General features: G+C 37.4%; 1 protein-coding gene across 1 annotated transcript in view; it reads right to left on the minus strand.

Moving 5' to 3' along the window:
* LOC113120445 (calsyntenin-2-like) overlaps window positions 1-21,187 on the minus strand; it is a 91,906-nt gene that overhangs the window by 25,058 nt on the left and 45,661 nt on the right. The window contains exons 4-7 of the mRNA XM_026290259.1: window positions 20,593-20,742; window positions 15,451-15,636; window positions 13,462-13,719; window positions 11,332-11,453 (exon numbers count right to left, since the gene is read on the minus strand). Of these exons, the coding sequence (XP_026146044.1) occupies window positions 11,332-11,453; window positions 13,462-13,719; window positions 15,451-15,636; window positions 20,593-20,742 (716 nt within the window). The remainder of the gene's footprint in view (window positions 1-11,331; window positions 11,454-13,461; window positions 13,720-15,450; window positions 15,637-20,592; window positions 20,743-21,187) is intronic.

The raw sequence follows: 21,187 nt of genomic DNA on the forward strand, positions 1-21,187 counted from the left end.
GTGGTGAATGTATTTTGCGGATGTTGTTTGTTCGGTGGCAGGCATGCTAACAGAGGTGGCGACGGGCCTGCGGTGCTCTGGAAGGTGACTATAAATTACAGGCTGACAGAGTGAGTAATTAGAGCAGGAATTAGACTGTGCCCTCCGGGGAAAAAAGTCAACTAAAGAGTGACCTCTCCTAAGCTTCCCAATTTGGAGCCTACACTGTGTAAATGAATCTATTTGCAGCCAATTACCATTGCATATGTACCAAAATACTATGGTAGCACCGTGGTATTTTCGGGTACATTTTGGGTGTGTATATCAAGGTATTTACAGTACAAGGTTTCAAAGTCAGTACAAATCAGATAGTAATACTATTGTACTTATACGCACCATTTTTATAGTACTCAATCGTACTTTTTAAGAATACCATGGTATATGTCCAAAATATCCTGGAATTACCATGGTAACATGTAAAATATACCATACTAGTTCCATGATTCATTTTTGTAAGCGCTATGATGGAATTATCATGAAACATGTAAAACATGAAACATTTTTATTCACATTCACATACCGTTTTTATGGTTAAATGATCATGCAATTATATTAGCATGACACGTCAAAAAATACCATGCGACTATCATAGTACATACCCAAATAATTACAGCCATACCATGGTAATTTTATGTAAGCTAAAGATTAATATACATAAAATTGCATGTTCATATACATGTCATTGGCATTGTGCTTGTGAAAAAAATAGACTGACCATTAACACTGCACCATTGACAAAAAGCACATTCATTTCATGGTACTTTCGGTAACTGACACATGCAGAGAGATTTTAAAGAAAACTATTTCATTGCACTTGAATGCACATTTTGACATGTTGACATCTAAAGGCTGTCAGTTAGGTTGCTTGCTGTGGGTGTGAAAGTAGTGAGTCTCCCACTGGGCTGTTTAATAAAAAAGTAGATATTCTCCCCGCACAGTAGTGAGCATTGGCAGCCCTGCAGTTTGCCACACGGCTGCTAACTCATTAGTATGTCAATAATGACACACTCGGGTCTGTGTGTCTTTCCCTAGGGGGCATGTGTGAGGGAGAAACTTTGAGCAAGTTGCACGAGTGCGTGTTTGCGTATGCACTTCTTTGTGCATTTTTTAATCTCATAAACAACATAATGAGACAATAAAATACTCAGCTAATGAGCTTGGGACCGTCTCAAAGGCACATGCCTGTTTAGAAATTCAATACTGTTGGACACAGAGACAGTCTCTGAAGGAAAATTTGAGCTCATTCTACAGTGAAAGAACAAATTCAAACTCCAGCTTTCAATTATGAAACATCATAATAAGCAGTTGTTGTTCTCCTGCGCATTTTTTCAAACACAAAAAGAGAAATCAAAGAGTGTTGATGTGCGTAAAACATGTAGGCTGGTTGCCGATGGCTTCGTGCAACCTTTTCAGAGACTTCAAAGTCTCTGCATCATCCCAGTCTCTCAGAAAGCTTTTTTATTCCCAACCCTGTGCCATTTTAGCTTTTATTTCTAATGTGAGTTTAAGTCTGAGCCATTTTCGCATCGCAGAAATACTGCTGTTGACCTCAGACACCAGCTGTTTTATCAAAGGCTATGTTCACACTGTAAGTAAATGTGTCCCCCCCCAAAAAAATGTTTTGCTCATTTGTGACTCAGATCAGTTTTTCTCATGATAGTAGGCAGGTTTCCATTAGCCTTCAAATTGCGCAAATTGAAATAGAGAATTGAAAACACGCCTAACGGAAACATATCAATTTTGCAAAAATGTCCATATATCTGCTAAAATTTTGGTAGCACTTTATTTTACAGTCATGTTCCTCATGTACATACTATGCACTTATTATAGTAATTACAATAACTATGTAATAACTAGGTACTAACCCTGAACCTAACCCTAAACCTAACCCTACTCCATGTAGTTACCTTTTATTACCAGAACTTTCTTAGATAAATACACTGTAAGTACATTTAGTACACGTACTGTAAAATAAAGTGCAACCAAAAGTTTTTATGCTCGCATGAGGTGATTTTCAGGCAATGCGAAAAAGGAATAACTCGCAAAAACTGCAATGGAATCGTTTTTATTCCTCACATTTACAAGTCACATGGCACATGTAAAAAGTTTTGTGATAATTCTGCAATGTACTTTAACCTCTAAGAAACACTTCACACGTGGCTGCTCTCCACTATAAGGGGCTTTCCCCACCACTAATGCTTAGACAATTTACACTACACACGTCTACAGTGCAGTGTGACTGTGACACGGCCACTGAAGCTGATTGCGGCCACTCTAGTCAATGCTTGTTTTTATTCCAACAGCACCACGCACATTTCTGAAATGGGTCTCTGTACTGTACTCTGTACTGTACTGTTGAGACTCGAATCCACAACCTTAGGGTTAGGAGTCAAACTCTCTAACCACAAACTCTCTAACCACTAGGCGACAACTTCCCCACATTCCCTCCCCCATAAGTATTCCACACAAACTCTACACATTTTATATATAAAGTTTTTGCCGTGGGTTGTTTTTTCAACTCTGTGGGTTAAAGCGACCCCACTAACGCAAATAATTACCCCCACCCCCTAGTTTTGGACTAGTTTGAGAAGCAATTGGACAGATTTTGTTGTGAAAACCTGTAAAGCCTGTATGTATTGTTATTTTGCACTTGTAAATAAGTTCAGAACCATGGTCTGGTCACACTGGAAATCTGATATTAGCCACATTTAAAACAACAAATGTGAACAGCTATACAATTTTTTTTTTGATCCGATGGAACTGAGCTCTAAGGCTCGCATTGTGAATGTAGATGTTCATTTGACACCTCCAGATCTGATGTGCTTTGCACGCTTTTCAAGAGAGGGACGGGGAGTGTGAAAGGCTAGAGCAAGGAAGAGGAGGAGGCTAGGAATGGATGGGGGTAATCGAAAGTGTGGGGTTGAAAGCCAGGAAAATAACTCACTGAAAATCATCAGAGGAATAGAGGAGCGACTCTGACTCACCATTCAGCCTGAGACTGATGGGGCCGTAGAGTTCAGCATCAGTTCATCAAAATGTGCACACTTTAATATCTACTTGTGCACCAATTCAAACCCTGGTTCCTCCATCGTGCCTTCTGAAGCCATACGCAAATCTATGCACGCTACATCTATCACTCCCTATATTTTCTCCTAAAATGTACATGCAACCTTTCGGCATGAATTTTTTTTCCAATCACTCCTGCATTATTGATGCAAATCCATTACACTGGCATGGCACTGGGACCGATGTGGGCCAGAAAGAGTTTCAGAGGCAGGGAAACAGCCTTGTTCCTGAATGAGGGCTTGAAGCAGCACTCAGTCAACCAAAATTGCAAAGCAATCCCTTCAACTTCCAAAAGCAACACATGTGTGGAAAGATTCAACATGTGCATCAGAAGCTGCCAAAAGAGAATTGGTATTCTTTTTGTGTCTCAAGAGGTCTAGGTGAAATATTCCTTGTGGAGCAGAGTACAACATATACTTTGAAGCAAAACACAGTAGGAGGGAAAGAGAAAAGAGGGAACACCTCCCTCCACTCACGAAAGAGAATATCAGACGCTGAATATTTTGATGCTGTTATATTTGGAATGTCAAAAATAAAAAAAGGAGCAAAAGGAGAAAATTTGTAGATGAAAATCAGGTGTAAACTGATTTGGTTTTTAAGTTCTCCCTCACTATCTCTATCACTCACATGAGCGGCTTTTGGTGAAAAGTTGTGGAAAGGTGTATGTTCATAAAAGGAGGCAGTGGTGCCTGGTGCTGATGGACCAGCTAATTTTGTTCTGCTAATGTGGAAATAAAGCTGCAGAGATGCATTATTCAGAGGCTTGTGATTATTTCACAGCACAAATCAGCCTTCGGGTACATCACAATAGTTTTTTTTTAGCTTTTTTTATGGCAAGGCATGAAAAGAACATGAATGCTAATACAGGCTCAGAGCCAATAGAAAACACAATAGTTTTGCAACTTTTCTGACTCTACTGATTCCCGCGCTCCTTCCACTATTATTTACAGTATATGCATAATAAGAACATGTACAGACATGAATGACATTTCAATCCATTTAAATGCTAATAGAAAGCGTTTCACATTGTGTCGAGTTTCATTTATCTCACCATTGTGTTTTTGCGGCCATATACAATAAGTATGGCGATTTGCTTTGAGACGGCACAGAACACATAATCCTCTAAAATATGATGCAGAATGCAAATGAAAAGGCATATATGTATGTACAGTATATGTATCTAAAATAATACAAAATAAAATATAGATTACATATTTTATGTATGTTTAGATATATTTAATACATAATTTTATATGGTGCTGTTCATTCAAGTAACATCCATAACAGAAATGTTCTGTTCATTAGTGAATATGTCCATATAAATCAGTGAACATCAGAAGTTTATGGCAAATACTACATGAACAATTCGATTTTAATGAAGCACAGATTACTGTTCAATGCAGAAGCCTCAATTTGAGTCTGATACTTTATTATTATAGTCAAAAAGTACTGGTAGTGACATAAATTTGCCAGATTTGCTGCTTAAGCTGTTGTGGGGTTCAGTCACATTGTTTCTAGATTATGTCACTGCCAATACTTGTAGAAACAATGTGAATGAACACCACAACAGCTTAAGCAGCACATCTTGAAAAATCCCAAATTTATGTCACTGCCAATACTTTTGGCCATGACTGTAGGCTTTCAATCAATGAATGCGATATTTCTCCACCCGGAGGCCTGACTACTTCTTACAAAAGAACTATCAAATGGAAGGAACTCTGCAAACAAATGGCTAATAATTGAAACATTGGTGGAAAGCAGGATGCTTGCTGATACAGACAATTTGCGATCTGTCATAACATATTGGAGCTTTCATAATGCCTACAGCCTTTGGATGGAACATTATAGTAAAAAAAAAACAATAATTATCCATCGACTTTCCGTGCACCAGCTGCTACTAAAATGAATTCATTTTTTTAACCTGTTCTTTATTTTTAAATATATTTTAAAATTATGACATGGCTTTGCAAAACATGACAATACTTGTGTGTATTTGCTGTAAATCTGTGTAAGTAACTGAAATATCAAATGATACATGTTTCCTCCCTGGTTTATATTAGCTTTAAGCACCAGTGGGACTCATCTATTTGTCTATAGTTTAAGTTTTACAGCATTCGATAAGCTGCACACTCTCCTATGTGAGATCTCATTATAAGTCTTCATGTATTCATTAAAGCAAGTAAGTGATCATGCATGGAACACAATCCATCTAACACAAAACAATACAGCGTCTTAAGCGCATCGCAGATGGAAGCCACAGATGTGGTGCGTGTAATTGTGAGTTGATAAGCATACAATAAATGTAATATTGACAGGACGGAGTGTATTTTCTGCCGCAGAGGTGCAGGTCGATGATCTGAGTGAGACAGGGATAAAAGACATGCCTTTTCCAAGCTAGTACTGATTGTTCGAGGTGGGCTTCGCATGGACCCTCGGTACATGCACACACACCTCCGATCAATGAGCAGAAGGGTCGATGCAAACAAATCTTTGAATATCGATTAAGGTCAGTGTTTAAAGAACCATTAAAGGATGATCTGCCTTACATCTTAACCAATGTTTTCATAGATCTGTCGAGAGCTCATCAGTCCATGTGTCTGTTTAATGACCATTGTAGAAAAAAATTATATAAAAAAACGTATAGCTTTAATTCAAAGAAACGGTGAGTGCATTGCTCCTTTTAATAGATAAAGCCATGCCCTTGCTTAAAACACCAGATGAACTTTGTGCACTGCCACAGGGGATTGGGGATCAGATCAAAACCATTATTCCAAAGTTTCTCAAAATCCAAAGTTTATCCAAAAATGTATTTCTATTATTAATTCTTTCAAACCTGCTGTTATTTTACTTTGGAACAGATACAGTAAGTTTGTGATGCAAGAACAAAAAAAAAAAACAAAAAAAAAAAACAGCTTAAAGAGGCAATATGATAATGTTTGCATCATATTGTTGCATGTTTCATGAACCCATAAAAGAGGTGTGAGAAACCATAGCAAAATTTAAATAATTATTCACCACTAACCCAGTGTTGGCCAGCAATGACCTTTGTTTTGGCCTGACATATCAAAACAGTGAAAACAATATGGAAACACACACACACACACACACACACGTTTGTTTTTGTGAAAAATGGGGACATCCCATGGGCGTAATGGTTTTTATACTGTACAAACTGTATATTCTATGGCCCTACACCAACCCTACACCTAACCCTCACAGGAAACTTTGTGCATTTTTACTTTCTCAAAAAAAGAAAAAAAAACTATTTCTGTATGATTTATAAGCGTTTTAAAAAATGGAGACATGGGATATACCCATGTCATTATACAGAGTTGTGTCCTGATATGTCACACACACACACACACACACAGACAGACAGACAGACAGTTCATTTTTAAATGCATCCTTTGGTGTTTCACAGAAAAAAGAAAGTCATACAGATTTGGAATGATGTGATGGTGAATAAATGACAGAATCTTCGTTTTTAGGTGGACAAACCCTTTTAAATGTTGATCTGTTCCTCACACATACCTCATGAAATCATATGAACTACATCTAAATAATTGTATAGTGCTTTTGGTGCTTTTTAAGCTGTACAGATCTCACTGTAGATGGAAAAAAGATTTATTTTTTAAAAATTTTTTCCTAATGACAGAATACAGGTTTGGAAAAAGACATATGACAACACATATTTTTTTTTTAGTTTAACTATTCCTTTAAACAACAATAATCTAGTATCCATTAGACTGAAAACCTCTAATCCATGCTAGTAGAAATGGAGAGACAAAGAGGAACAAAGTTCGTAAGTGAGCAATAAAAAAGACAAATAGTTCAGAATAACCCCCAATCAAGTTTTTCCCTCCTCTCACTTGGCATCACTCCCTCCCTCTCCATCATTCTTTCCATCTCAACGAAAAGAGGGGAGAAAAAAGCTAAAGAGGCAGGTGTGAGGAAGATTGCAAAATCGATAGGGCTAAATGGAGTTGCAGCGGAAGCCATTGAGTGTCCTCTCAGAGTGCTGATGAGACTGCAAAGAGCAGCATTTGGATTAGATGCCCAACAGCCAACACCCAGTCTTTTCTCTCTCTCTCTCACTCTCCAACCTAAACTGTGTCTGCCGTGCTATCACCACAAAGCTATTTTAATAGATCAGTGTTGGGTGCTTAATAGAACATGACACTCACATTGCCGCAGGCTGGGGTGGAGATGGCAGCGTCAATCAAATCTTCCACAGGTGCCTTAGATCAGCACATAGTGACAGAAATACCACAGCATCTTCCTTACTTCCTTACAGACTTGTCAACAGGGCCTGACTGACACAAACATATTCACATCCTTCTACTCAGCTGACAAAAGCGCCTTAAGTAATCTGAATTTCTTACTTTCTCACATTCTGATTTTGTGCTCAAGAAACTTTTCTATGATGCATTTTGGAAACCCTGCATTTATATGTAGCATTATGCATCCTTGCAGAATACAATTATCTACAATACTGCAGTGCAGTACAACCGACCCCTAAATGTCACAAATCAACAACACCACCACCACACTGGTCACTTTTTCAGTTTTTTCCTAGCTAAATAGGCTGCACTTGGCCCAACCAAGCTGAAAATTGGACGAGACACTATGCAGAAGAGTCAAAACTTTGTTTGTTGGGATTAAAGTTAAAAGCCAAACTATGGTGCCATTTACAACAGAATATTGTTGTTTAGGTATCAGTGGCAAGTAGTCAGAGGGAGGGTAGAGAGAAAAGAAAGAAAAACAGATGTGTCTTATGCCGGGAACAGAGTTGTGCTGTGCTCTGAGATCAAGGCAAGCATATTCTGTTTACTGCCTCCAAGCTGGAGAGACACCATTATCAAACCATGCTGGTACATGGCAGGGAAAACAGGAAGAGAGAAAACGCACTGAAGTGTAAACGAGCACATTCACACCTTCTCTCACACTCTCTCCATTTTCACACGCTTTCATTTGCAAGCAGATATCAGATGCAAAGAAATCCTCTTCCCTACAAAAATCAACAAAGTGGTCACGAAAGATAAATGTACAAAAAAAGACAGAGAGAATATCACAGCATATCGGCAAAACACAAACCAACAGCTGTGTGGAGCCTTTTTTTCTCTGCAGTTTCATGTGGTGGATGTTGACAGGATTGTAGCTGCAGCTGACATTGTTTTATGGCAGCCTTTCGACTGACCTAATATTGTTTACCTGTGTTCCTCGTCACCTGGCTGGGCTCTGCCTGACCAAAGGAAAGGAGCTGAAGTTCTGAAAGGAGCTCATTTTCCCACTGACCTGTAACAAACTAAGTTTAGCCGTCAAGATCACTGAGGCAGAACCACTCGTCAGACTGAGCTTATTGTTTGTTGTCACAAGAATTGCAGCCAACATGGCTTCTAAGCCTCTCTGGAATAATTATATGCTGGTTAAAAACACACACAAATTATGACTATATACTTAAAATATCTAAAAACTAGGAATGCACATGAGTTTGTTATATTATGCTTTTGTAAATACAGTAAAACAGGAATATTGTGAAATATTATTACAATTAAAGGGTGCTCCTATCAGGTTTCTTTTGGAGATGATCAATTATTAATTAATCAATCTTTTTGAAGCCTTCTTTTTATCATTAAGCATGGCCTGAATTTCCTTTTTTCGCAAATGGGGGAATTCCCGTCTTAGGTGACTCCTGTGGAAGGTATTTTTTTTTTTAATTTGAGGATTGGAAGGGGGCTTTTTTGTTGCTGTTGATATTTTTCAAAAATAAACAATCATCTCACCTAATTATTTGATCATGCAGTGCATTTTTGTTTTTAAGATTTTTACAATTGCTGCACAGTAGCTCACACACAGCACAAGCCTGATTTTGTGAGCTGTATGCGTGGCGGCCTTATGTGTGTGTGCTTCGAGTGTGCATGAGTGCACTGTCTCTAGGAGAGTGCGAGTACTGAATGGTTTAAACACTGGCAAGACTTAAAAGGAAATGCAAATTCAAAAACTTTAGTGACGATGCGACACTGCCTTGATTCTGGAAGTGACAATTCCTGTGTCAACTGTGCAGCTCACTTATAGTGCAGATGCGATGTGATGATAGAAGCCATTCGCACATTTTTAGAAGGAAAAAGAGAGAGCGTGCGGTGATTCACTCACATGCTGTTTGTGGAATACATAAAGTTTTCAAATGACTTTGTAAGTTATTTAATAAAGGAATATGAATTGTACCTCAGCTTCAGCATTATAATTATTTTACCTGCGCAAGAAAGAGATTGAGATGATGCCACTACATGTCATGCCAAACCTCTCATGTCAGTCTCTATAGAGACCACTGATCTCCCCAAAGAAATCAATCGGAGCATCCCTATTGCAATTTAAAATAACGGTCTATTTAACTGTATTTTAAAATGTAATTTATTCCTGTAATTAATCTAGTCTTTAATGTCACATGATCCTTCACAAATCATAATATTCTGATTTGGTGTTCAAGAAACATGTCTATTTATTATCTATCTATGTAATGCTTAATATTTTGTTGAAACAGTGAATCTTTTTTTCAGGTCTTTTTCTTCTTTTTTTTTTTACATTATAAACATCTTCACTATCAATTTTGATTAATTTAATGTTGAATAAAATTACTGGTTTCAAAAAAAATTACTAAAAATGAATAAATAAATAACATACAGAACAAAAACCTAAACTGCAGTGTATATAGGTATCAGAGAGATATTGGAAGGAAAATTGATCAATATGTTATTGGTCAATATGTTATAGATCTATCTATCTATCTATCTATCTATCTATCTATCTATCTATCTATCTATCTATCTATCTATATATATATATATATATATATATATATATATATATATATATATATATATATATGTATATATATATATATATATATATATATATATATATATATATATATATATATATATATATGTATATATATATATATATATATAGGGTTGCCAAGTAGCTTTTCTTTTGGTAGCAATTAACAGCTAAACTGTAACGAGGCAAAACACATCACAGAATATTTGGATAATGTTGAATTTCAGTATCTCTAAGAGTCTTTGTTGTTTGTGTTGCCTCCAATGGCAGCAAAAAATCAATGACTTCCCATTGCTTTGTCACTGCAAATCGCTGTCTGTGTGAACACCCCTTTACAGGATCAATTCTCCTCGAGTGACCTGAGGTTAAGTGTCTCGCTCAAGGGCACAACAACCAAAGCTCACGTCTCGTCCTATGAGGGACTCAAATGTGTGAGCTTTCGGCTACAAGTGCAGATCTTTCACCACTACGGTGGACAACTGCTACAGTCAGAAATGAAATGTAATATTACTCTCGCGGCCAAATTTCACACATCATAGTTTGGCTAATCAAAACGTCTGTAAAAAAAAATGTGGCGCACACAAGTTTCTGGACTCAAGAGACCTACTTACAGTAATTGATCTAGACTATTGATCAAAAGTCCTCTTAGCCAACGACCTGTTCTGTGCATGTGAAAAGGACAAAAAAGTCTTTCAACGACATATATATGGGGTGTTTACTCAATAGATACGCATACATTAACAGCAGCTCAGAAAGATCAGAGATGTTGCACTTACGTATGCTAGTGCGCGTCTTGGATGTGAGAATGTGTATGTGCATGTAATTTGCTGTTAAGGACTGGTGTGGGCAAAAGACTATCATCATGTTCCCTGCAAGAGGTCATTGCTGTAGAGAGCTTTTTATACTGATTACACATGTCTCACCTGGGCTCTCCGTTCCCCTTGGCAAGCACTGAGAGGCACGGTTACACAAATATAAAGCCCATTTCATGTTCTCAATCAAAAGATTAGTCTGCACTCAACATTAGCCAAGGGCAATGCTGAAAATTTTAGAAAATTAAGGTTTTTCCAAACACAAACAAGCTGTATAATGAGCCGAATAGGCACTGGGAGAGTAAACGTGTGTTCTGTCTTTATGTGGGCTTTCCAATTTGTCCTTCTGATAATAATCATTTTACCAGAGACAGATCACTCGTCGCAATGGAAAAATCACGTGGATAATGAATAATTCAAAAAAAGGTAATTGAAAATTATACAGAGCAAACTTCACTTCACATATGATTACTATAAATGGAGCCCAATCTGTGTGGAATTTTTTCTGTCCTGTTTATCAGAGGGCTGGTTGTGATGTTGACGTGCATGTCTGACAGGTGCCCCGGGGGCTCCTCACCTGCTCCAGTCTCCAGTGGAACTCTGCCGGCCTGAAGGAGTCCAGCTGAATAAAGTCTCGCCTCAGAAGAAACACCAGCCGGCAATTATGGACGTACAGAGAGTAATGATGCCTGTTCATCTCTGCAAAAAGAAAACACAGAAAAAGCCTTACTGTAAATGCGTAAAAAAGATTATGCCAGACAGGGCATATAAGTGATATGTTTTTTGTAAAATAACTTTTCTACAAATCACTCACAATGGTTGTCAAAGCTAGAATGTCATGTTGTCTAAAGATTAACTGTACATTTATAGATTTCCATGCCTCGCTCCGAGAGCTTGTCTGAACTGCACAGTCATGTTAGAAAAACTCCAGACTGTTATACAAGTCTGAGTCATAAAAATTACGCTACAAAAAAGGAGATCTGACACGGAGAGAACTGAAGAGATAATGTGGTTCTGCAGAAACTCTAAAGGAAATCATTCCAGTCAGGAATGAATCTAAAAACTATCTGAAAATGTGCACTTTTTACTCTTTGAAAGAATGAATGAATTGACAAATCATATACAAGTCTAACATAATTACAAGTTTTTTTTTTTTTTTTTTTTTTTTTTAATTAATGCTGTTATTTTGAACTTTCTGTTCATCAGATAATCCTAAAAAAAAGTGTTTAGCACAACATTGATAATAATAAGATTATTTGATTTATTTTTCTAAATCAAATTATACTTATTATACTAATTATATATGATACAGTATGTAACATACAAAGCAATTTCCGTTCAAAGCAATTTCAGTTTATTTATTTATATTATTATTAATTTTTTATATACAGTAGCTATCTGGTTAATGGTATCAGCCAAAATGTCATTTTTTTGTCGGGCTGTTAGAGCTGGTTAACCACCTTGGCTAAGATGGTGACAACTACCTACCAGCAAAAAACCTTTTTGACTTTAAGATGGTATTACCTGTTTTTTCTTTTCTTTTACCTTCATTACAAACTAAGTGTCATCTTAAAACAATGCTAAGTCCAAACAGGATGCGCTTGAGAGAGCTACCATTCAATCTGAGACTCGTGTTAAAGCGCTTTCTTCTGTGTTACCAACACGTTTCACTCTCCATCACGTGTCTCACTCTGAGCAAGACTAGACTGCTTTCAGGCTTTCTCCGAAACCTCTCATTGATCAAAGTGGCTGCCACGTCTCCTCCACATGGCGCCCCTCTCCACTCACCTCACCGCTGCCTCTGCGGCGCTGCCCGATGTCTCTCGTGCGACTGCCTTTAGTGCATGTTGAATTGATTAAGTCTCACACCCACTCAACATGACTCCTGGGATCAATGAACTCAAAGAGCCCTGCCAAGCATTTGGCCCCCATCAGAGCCACTCGGTCCCAGAGAACTGGCTGCTGACAGTCACGCTGCATTTCTTCCTGACAAGAGTTTCCCTTTAACCTCAGAGAATTGTGTTCTGAAACACTCTTTAATCCAGATCCAATCCATAGTCTTAATCTCTCTCCCTAATGCTGCTGGCCATCGTCTGGTACTGATACAACTTTTTTCAATTTTCAATTGTGGTTTGATCACCAGATGAGGAAAGTGTAGACATAATCTTAAATGTCTTAGCACTATTTACTAAAAAACTGAGTATATATATATATATATATTAGGGATGCACGATAATATCGGCACAACATCGGTATCGGCCGATAAAAGCTTAAAATGACAATTATCGGTATCGGCCGATATGAATAATTCTGCCGATGAGCCAAACCGATATTCTCCAAGTGAAATAATTGACCTGTTTTTCAGATGTGAATGTCTGTCTACATTTGTAAAATAATAAATTGATGGTAGAATCAGTACAGAAGAGATACATGGATTTCTCTTCAGTAAAATTAAAGTTTAAATATATCAGTATATATTTGTATATATATCGATATCGGTATCGGCATCGGCCAAAATTATTTAGAAAATATCGGCATATCGAATATCGGCCAAAATCCAATATCGTGCATCCCTAATATATATATATATATATATATATATATAGAGAGAGAGAGAGAGAGAGAGAGAGAGAGAGAGAGAGAGAGAGAGAGAGACTCTGTCCCTCTTAAAGGTTTAACACATGTCTACTGAGTCACCATAGCTCACCAGTTTTATCAGAATTACACAGCAATGTCTCCTTCTCGGCTCTCAGTCCAGGACTTGGCCCGTGCTTCATCCATGTTGCTATGGTAAACTGATCGGTCAGGTTCTGTGGCACGACCCACTCTGGGATATTGGCTGCCTGTCGTCCATCAAATCTGAAGATGAGGTCACTGTCTCGGCCGTTGTCTGTCAACAAGGAAGCCGTCCAATTGGTGGATGCGCTAGGCGCCGGGAGAAGGTCTGTGCTGCCCGAGGCTGCTCCTGCGGAGATAAAAGCACAGAGGTTAGTTCAGGTTACGGCAAGAGGCAGCGATGAAAAATTACAAGCTGTCTGTCATAAAGAGTTAAAATCATGTTAGTTGCCCTGGCATTCGAATATACTGTGCATACAGCACACTTCAAATCAAATTAGAGATGAAAAGCAAGTTACATTCTACCTTTCAACCCTGACTGAAATATATTTCTGAAAGCAAGCATCTCATATAAGTCATAGCTGTTGGATGTGGCCTAGCAACACTCTGGCATGGTAAGCTAGGGTGATCATGGCTTCCTCATCAGTTAGGAAGCATATGTTATGAATATATGAACTATCCCTTTAAAAAAGAAATTTGAGATATAACTAATTGTGTTCATACTCGTTTTGAGGACAAGTCTAGCATGGATGTCCTAAATATGCAAGAGCAGCGCCACCTATCAATCTTTGATTAGCCTCCTGTCGTCCTCCCTCCCTCCCACGCTCCCATGCCTCTCTCTGCATGTTTTATTCGGGAGTACTGGAGGATACTGAATCTTTTTTTCTTACTCAGGGTTGACAGGACGGCCAGTACAGAGGGACAGAATGAGCGATGAGCAGCAGCGATGTCAGAGCAACGTGTTCTCATTCCACAGCTCCACATCACTCTCTTCTCAACAGGCCCAAAGAGAGACAGAAGCGGGAGAGAATATGGCAGCGATGCTGCTTTTAAGCTATGCAATATTTATTTCTGCCAATCGATATTGGACAATAAATTCACCACCAGACTCTAAGTGAGCGTCTGAGCCCTTCCATTTCCAGAAATACCATAAAGGTACAGGTCAATGAGATTACATTACGCAAGCAATTTCTAGCCCTACATGAGCCTCACTGGCGGCTCTTGTCATCAAATGTCCAGTCCAGAATAAACTGTCAGCATTTCAAGGTTGCACACTAATGGTTACACATTGGGACTTTGTGTTTTCCATAAAACATACATCTGTCTATATAATTTGGGTGTGCTTCTAAAAAAAATCATATTTAGTTGGGAACTTTGATGTCTGTTTCAGAAACACTTTCAAAAATAAACAATAAACACTGATTTCTGTTAACTGCACAAAGTGGATGGAAAACAAATAACTGACATCAACAAGGGAAGTTACTATTACTGAGAGAGAGCCAAGACGGTAAAAAGATCAACACACTTAATGCTTCACAAATCAGTCAGAGCTTTAATCACTCCACAATCATGTGCCAGAGTGGCTCTGACTTCATAATGCATCAGTTTCAAAGAGTCTTTCATCAGATTAAAATGACTGATTTATTGAGATAGCTGAACATTTTTTATGACCCATTGAAAAGTGTGTTGAACATGCAATATTTGGAATAAAATCTTGAGATATGGTTAGGTGAATTGCAGGAATGAACTGATATAAAAAAAAAAAAATTCCCATATAGAGAACAATTATTATTTTAATGTTATGACTCCTAACTGATAAATCGCAGATATTACAATTCTATACTATGTAGTCAAAATAAATTAAAAATCAACATTAAAACTGCAAGTGCATTTGGACATCACAGCATTATAATCTATTGTATGTCAAGTGGACATTCATTATGTGATTTGCTAAAATTACATTTAACATTATGCAGTTTCATTCATCTTTAATAAACCTCTGCATATGGATCCGACCGTTTCTGACTCCTTGTTACACCTGGACTGACTGATAAAAGATTTTTGCTTGAGTTGTTTTTACCGCAGAGCTTTTGCAGAGACTTCTCAGAATAGGTCTCTCTGTCACAGCCCTTCCCAATATGGCTGGTCTGTAGTTCCACCATGGCCCGCACTGAAGATAAAGGGCCATCACAGGTCTCCAGGTGCATCTTGGAAAAGAGCTGCTTGCTGCCTGTTCCAGGTTCATAATCCACACGCTTGTTCCATCCTAGGAGAAAAACCGGAGAGTTACAGAGTTACAGATCTAAAATCTGTGTCTATCTAGAAATATAAATATAAAAACATCTATACATATAAATATGATAAGTAAATGCAAATGCTAATTTCTCAGGTACTACAGATTTAAACAGCTCACTATTAGTCTAATGAATCATACAATATGGTTTATTTATGTATTTGTAACTATATATTTGGTTAAATGTTTATTGCTTAATTATTATTATTATTACAAATATACAATAATTTTAAATACTCTGTATTTACTGAACTTAGTCTCTGTTATAATATTTCTCTTCCCACCTTTATTATTAATTTCACAACTTCTTTCCATCATGCTTCAACAGACTTTAACATCACTATCTCTTTGACATGCAACTTTGACTATTTGCTTTCATATCAGAGTTCTGCTTTCACTATAGCATCTGTTGTCGCCACATATCAGATTTACATCTGAGCTGTATCCTTTTTATCTTTCAGTACACACATGAAGAGGTAAGACCAATCATGATGAAAGCAAACAGCAAGGTCAAAGGAAAAAGGAATCCATCTGGAATTATTTTTTTTACTGACATTAACCGTCTGGTCCAGGCTGGCACATCACTATGTGTTTTAGCATGTGTTCATGCATGTTACATTACTCTTGTCTTGTGTGCTTTATAAAACATGAAGCTTAGAGTAAGAAAAACCCTACAGATAAAACATGTCACTCTTCCTTGTAGGCCTTTATCGACTCTTTCTGTACAATTCAGAGAACTGAGTGCTTTGTATTCACCTCAGCTGAGAGATATTCCCTCAACCCGTTTCCCTAACTGAATATCTGATTACATTATTCATTGGCACTACTGTGGATAAAATGGTGCGACAGTACAGTACCACAGGCCTCCATCTCTACCTCTTTTTGAGGAAAAGGTCTTAAAAAAGCTCCTCATTAATACCTAAGATAGCCGTTCTGCCCCAGATAAACTGAGCAGAGAAGTTTTACAGCTCACCTCAAAACACAATATATGCAGGAAAACAAACAAACAAACACACACACACACACACACACACACAAAATCTAAAACAGCAGTGGGTCTTCTCTTAATCTGGCATCACAATTATTGGAAGCATGTGCAACAGGACTACGGAATAAAGTGCTTTCGAATGCATGGCATCAAAACAACGTTGTGTGTGCGCTCCGTAATGACTCATCTACTCCCTGGAGAGTGAATAATTCCCTCGATTATCCAAACACACCAAAGCCAGAGGCCAGACACATTCTGTTCAATAGAAAGACCATTTCAAGACCTCGGGGTGACGATTAACATTAACTGCCACATTAAACATTCATTGCTTATTTGTAAATGCCAAAGACACCAAAAAGCCGCTGCAGAGCAGCGCAGGGACTGATTTTGCCACCGGAATTGCTAAAGTAATAAGAACAGACTTGGATACGCATGGAAAAATAATGGGGAATTTGGGGTGATGTGGTGCAGAAAAGGGCTACATGACAGGTGGACAGGAAATGAGTTTGCCAGGAAACCCATCTCATTTTTGTCGCATTGTCATCATAAGACACTCTTGTGATGCTCACGGATGAATGTAATGCTAATTAAGTGACTGGAAGTGGTGCATTTGTATATTTATGGGGTTCTTCTGATTTTATGTTTGTGCTTTTTGAAATCTAATCAGGGAGTGTAGTGGAGAGTGACAGGAAACTATTAGAGAGAGAGAGAGAAAAAAAAGCAGAAAAGATCAGCATATGAGATTCAAACATGTGCCTCTACAAATCAAAAAACTTCAAGAACCAAAGATTTCTATCTGATAATATATTAAACAATTAATTAAACAATTTTTATTAAAAAAAGCTCTTAGTGAAACCATGTTACAGTATAGTATGACATTTGTTTTGCTATTTTCCACATTATCATTTGTAAATGACATTGCCTTTCAAAAGTCTGGAAATGCTTTAAAAGTGGTGTTTAGTACAATATCTGTAGAAATAATCATCATTTTGTGATGATTTTGTGTTAAAAAGGACCAAATTAAGCTAATATAACTATTCCTCAAAAGAAAAATAATTTCTGATAAATGCATGTTGATTTCATATGTTTATGGCAAGAATTTATAAGGATTTATACTGATAATGCCAAAAATCATTTCTAAATAATCTTGGAAGCGAACTGCATGTCATTTTATTCACTGTAAAATAGACTGAACATGATGAATATGAAATGACAAAATATTGACCTTAAAAGTCAACATAAAATAAGAACTGACCACATTTACTTAATGCACACACACACACACACACACACACAAATAAATAAAAATAAATTAATGGAAAATAATGAAATAATAATAATAAAGTTTATTATGACAATCTACATCACATTTCATCTTAACAACTTGTACTTCCCCTGTATCTTAAATATCACAGCGTAGTGTATGCCTGATTGGCAGTGCCAGTTTTCTATGGGTTCCGCACTCAATGAGAGATCTGTCACTCTTAGTGGATAGCTCAGCAAGACGGCCCGATGGACAGAGAGATGGAGGGATCAGTGTTGACAGACGGGATTTGACCAGAGACAAAGAGAGGCTGCCCAATTACATGCTTATGCAAGCGGGAAGCGCTACAACCAGAAATCCTCGGCCTTCACCTCTGTGGTGCCTGTCATGATCGTCACTCAGTCCTCACTTTCACCTCACTTCTTATGAATCACACTGACAACACAGGCCATGCAATCTCTCAGCCAATGACTGCTTATTCTCTGGGCGTGGGAGCCTGCCAGCAACTGTCGACACATCTTAAGGCCCTATCATGCTTTAGGTGATACCTGCGCCTCAGAAATAGCAGTGAGCCTGGGACAAACTAGCAGTGCTAGAAAAAGCAATTGTAAATATGCATAAAAAAAAAAGAGTTGAGGATTTACAAGATTTGTGGCTAATACGCTCAAGTCTAACATTTTAGCTTGCTTAGACTGGAAGGTGTCCTTTCATAGAATAAGTCTCTTCTTGGCTTAGAGAGCTGTGTACCTCTCTACAGATAAAAACTAATTTAAATACATGTCACCTCATTCCAAATTTTCTTCAGAAAAAAGTCCCTTTAATTTGTTAAATCGGGATACTATGTCACACTCTCTGTGCTGTCACTTTGAAAAGTGTGAAGGAAGGAAGACAAAATACAGCCACAAGCTGTGTTACAACACCTGGGATAAAGTTCAAATGGCAAAATAGAGACGATCTGTGTTAAAGGGAGAGTTCACACACAAATTATAAATAAATAAATTCTAGAGCTCATTAACTCACCCTTTAAACCACGATTAAATAAAATAATTCACCCAAAAATGAATATTTTCTGAAAATCTAAAATCTATATTGAAAATCTACTGGTGAGCAAGAGATGCTACATTTTGCATTTTTGGGGGTGAACAGTTCCTTTAATTTTATTCAGTGGAACAAAAAGCAATTTTTCATGCTATTTCTCCATACAAGTATTAAAAAATAATCAATTAGAATGGACGAGTAAATGTATAAAATAATTTTATAAAAGATATTTAAATTAATCAAATGTTGCTTTTAAGAATTTGACAACCCCTGGTTACAAAAATTCTTGACATCTTCTTTAATCATGTTCCACATTATAGTCATATAGGTTTGGAACAATATGAGGATAAATTTTCAATTTTGTAAAAATATTCCTATAATGCAAAGTCTTGAGATTTATTTAATTTGTGCATGCTATACACAAACAGCTGCCGAATGTTTTACAAAGTTTGACTCGTCACGATTGAATTAGCTACATTGTTTCTTCTCAGAAGGACTTGGGTTTGTCTAACTCATCCTGGCTGAAGAGAGAATGAAAGCTTTTCTCCCCTCTTTTCAAGCTCTAAACAATTTTAGATGACAGTGATTAGGAGTCTGTCTCTCCAGCCCCTGACATCCGCTTTTTAATGGATCAACTGAAGCCTGTGAATTGAATTCATCTGCCTCAATCAATGTGTGAAAGAAGGTAAACTGTGAAAAAGCTGCATTGTCTTTTTCTCCAATTTAATGATGTTGAAAGCTCTGCCTACTGACTGTTTAGAACAAATCCATTACCACAGCATATGTAAAATGCATCGGTTGGTCTTGTCACGTAGGCATAAGATATTAAAGCAATGCCGGGCTCTTTCAGAGAGGTCCGCGTGAGTGTGTGTGGACGAGCTGTAGGCTGAAGCTGCTGTGCAATCCCTGTGAGAAGAGGGAGTCCACAGATATCGATCTGTCTAGTTAAGACCACTAACAGTGTATGCCACAGATGAGAGGAGAACAGAACAAGGGCTCACAGAGGTCACTGAGAACAGACTACTCCCTTGAGTCACAATACTGACCATTTTGTGGATGGAGGTAGTGGGTGCACATAAGGCAGGGACAGAAAATTGAGTTTGCAATTTAAGTCACCAAAAATTCTGACATCCACAAAAATTCTTTTTGGAATGTTATGAGAAATAGTGACGTTGTCTGGCCAAAAGCAGATGACACATTCTTCAAAATATCTGCTTTTGTGTTCTGCAGAAGAAAGAAGTCATGCAGATTTAAAACGATTTTATTGACTAAATGATGACAGAATTTGCGTGTTAAGTTTGTAGCCATTCACTTTTGTATTTCACAGTGGCACCTCTTCTAGAATATTACCATTTTCTAGGAACGCCCCAACATAAATTACACATGCAAATGAAAATGCAATTAACTGACGTGGCCTTGAAAGAACTAAAGAAAGTCAATAACTCCTGTATAAAGTGATCTGTTAGCATTCCCATTCATTTCTAAGGTAGTTGGTACTGCTGCATGATCATTTCAAATCTCTCTCTTGTTTTTCATACACACACTGAATTTGCAAGGAATTGCAATAAGCATCTACATTACTTATACAAAATAGTAGCAAAAATAAAAAATTGAGGTAACATGTAAAGTATCCACTGACCTTGCCAGCCAGGCTTGCACACTGGTTTGACGTCGATGTGAACTGAGACACTCTCCATCGCCCTTTTCTGGCCACAGTCGTAAGCGGTCACCATGATTTTGTAGTGCTGCTGTTTGTCATAGCTTAGTCGCTCAGTGTTCCTGATGTTGCCTGGAGAGAAAAATAAATGTAAGAGAGAAAAACAAACCCATTATGTGTGAGACTATTGGCAAATAAAATTAAAGGCACACTAAGTTGAATGTGTAGAGTAATTTGTAATTGTTGCGGCTGCCAGACAGATACTACACCAACATATGCTTTTAAATCAATAATTAAGCTCCCTTACAATGTTTCGGGCCAAATGTTTTCAATCACAAAAGTAATTTAAACAGTCTAAGTGTCCCTGTTTCAGCAATTACAGATTATATCTGCAAGACAATTACATCTAATTAATAAAGACAATTAATAAGACATTTACATCTAATCTCTATATTTTGCATTTCACAAAGCTTTATAATGGTTTATTATCTGCATTTATGGCTAATAATATAATAATGTAGGTGGGACGTATGGCTAAAAAACTACAAAAGTAGAATATGAACTTTGAATGTTCTTC

Source organism: Carassius auratus, chromosome 2 (genome assembly GCF_003368295.1).
Source record: "Carassius auratus strain Wakin chromosome 2, ASM336829v1, whole genome shotgun sequence".
NCBI classification, from domain to species: Eukaryota; Metazoa; Chordata; class Actinopteri; order Cypriniformes; family Cyprinidae; genus Carassius; species Carassius auratus.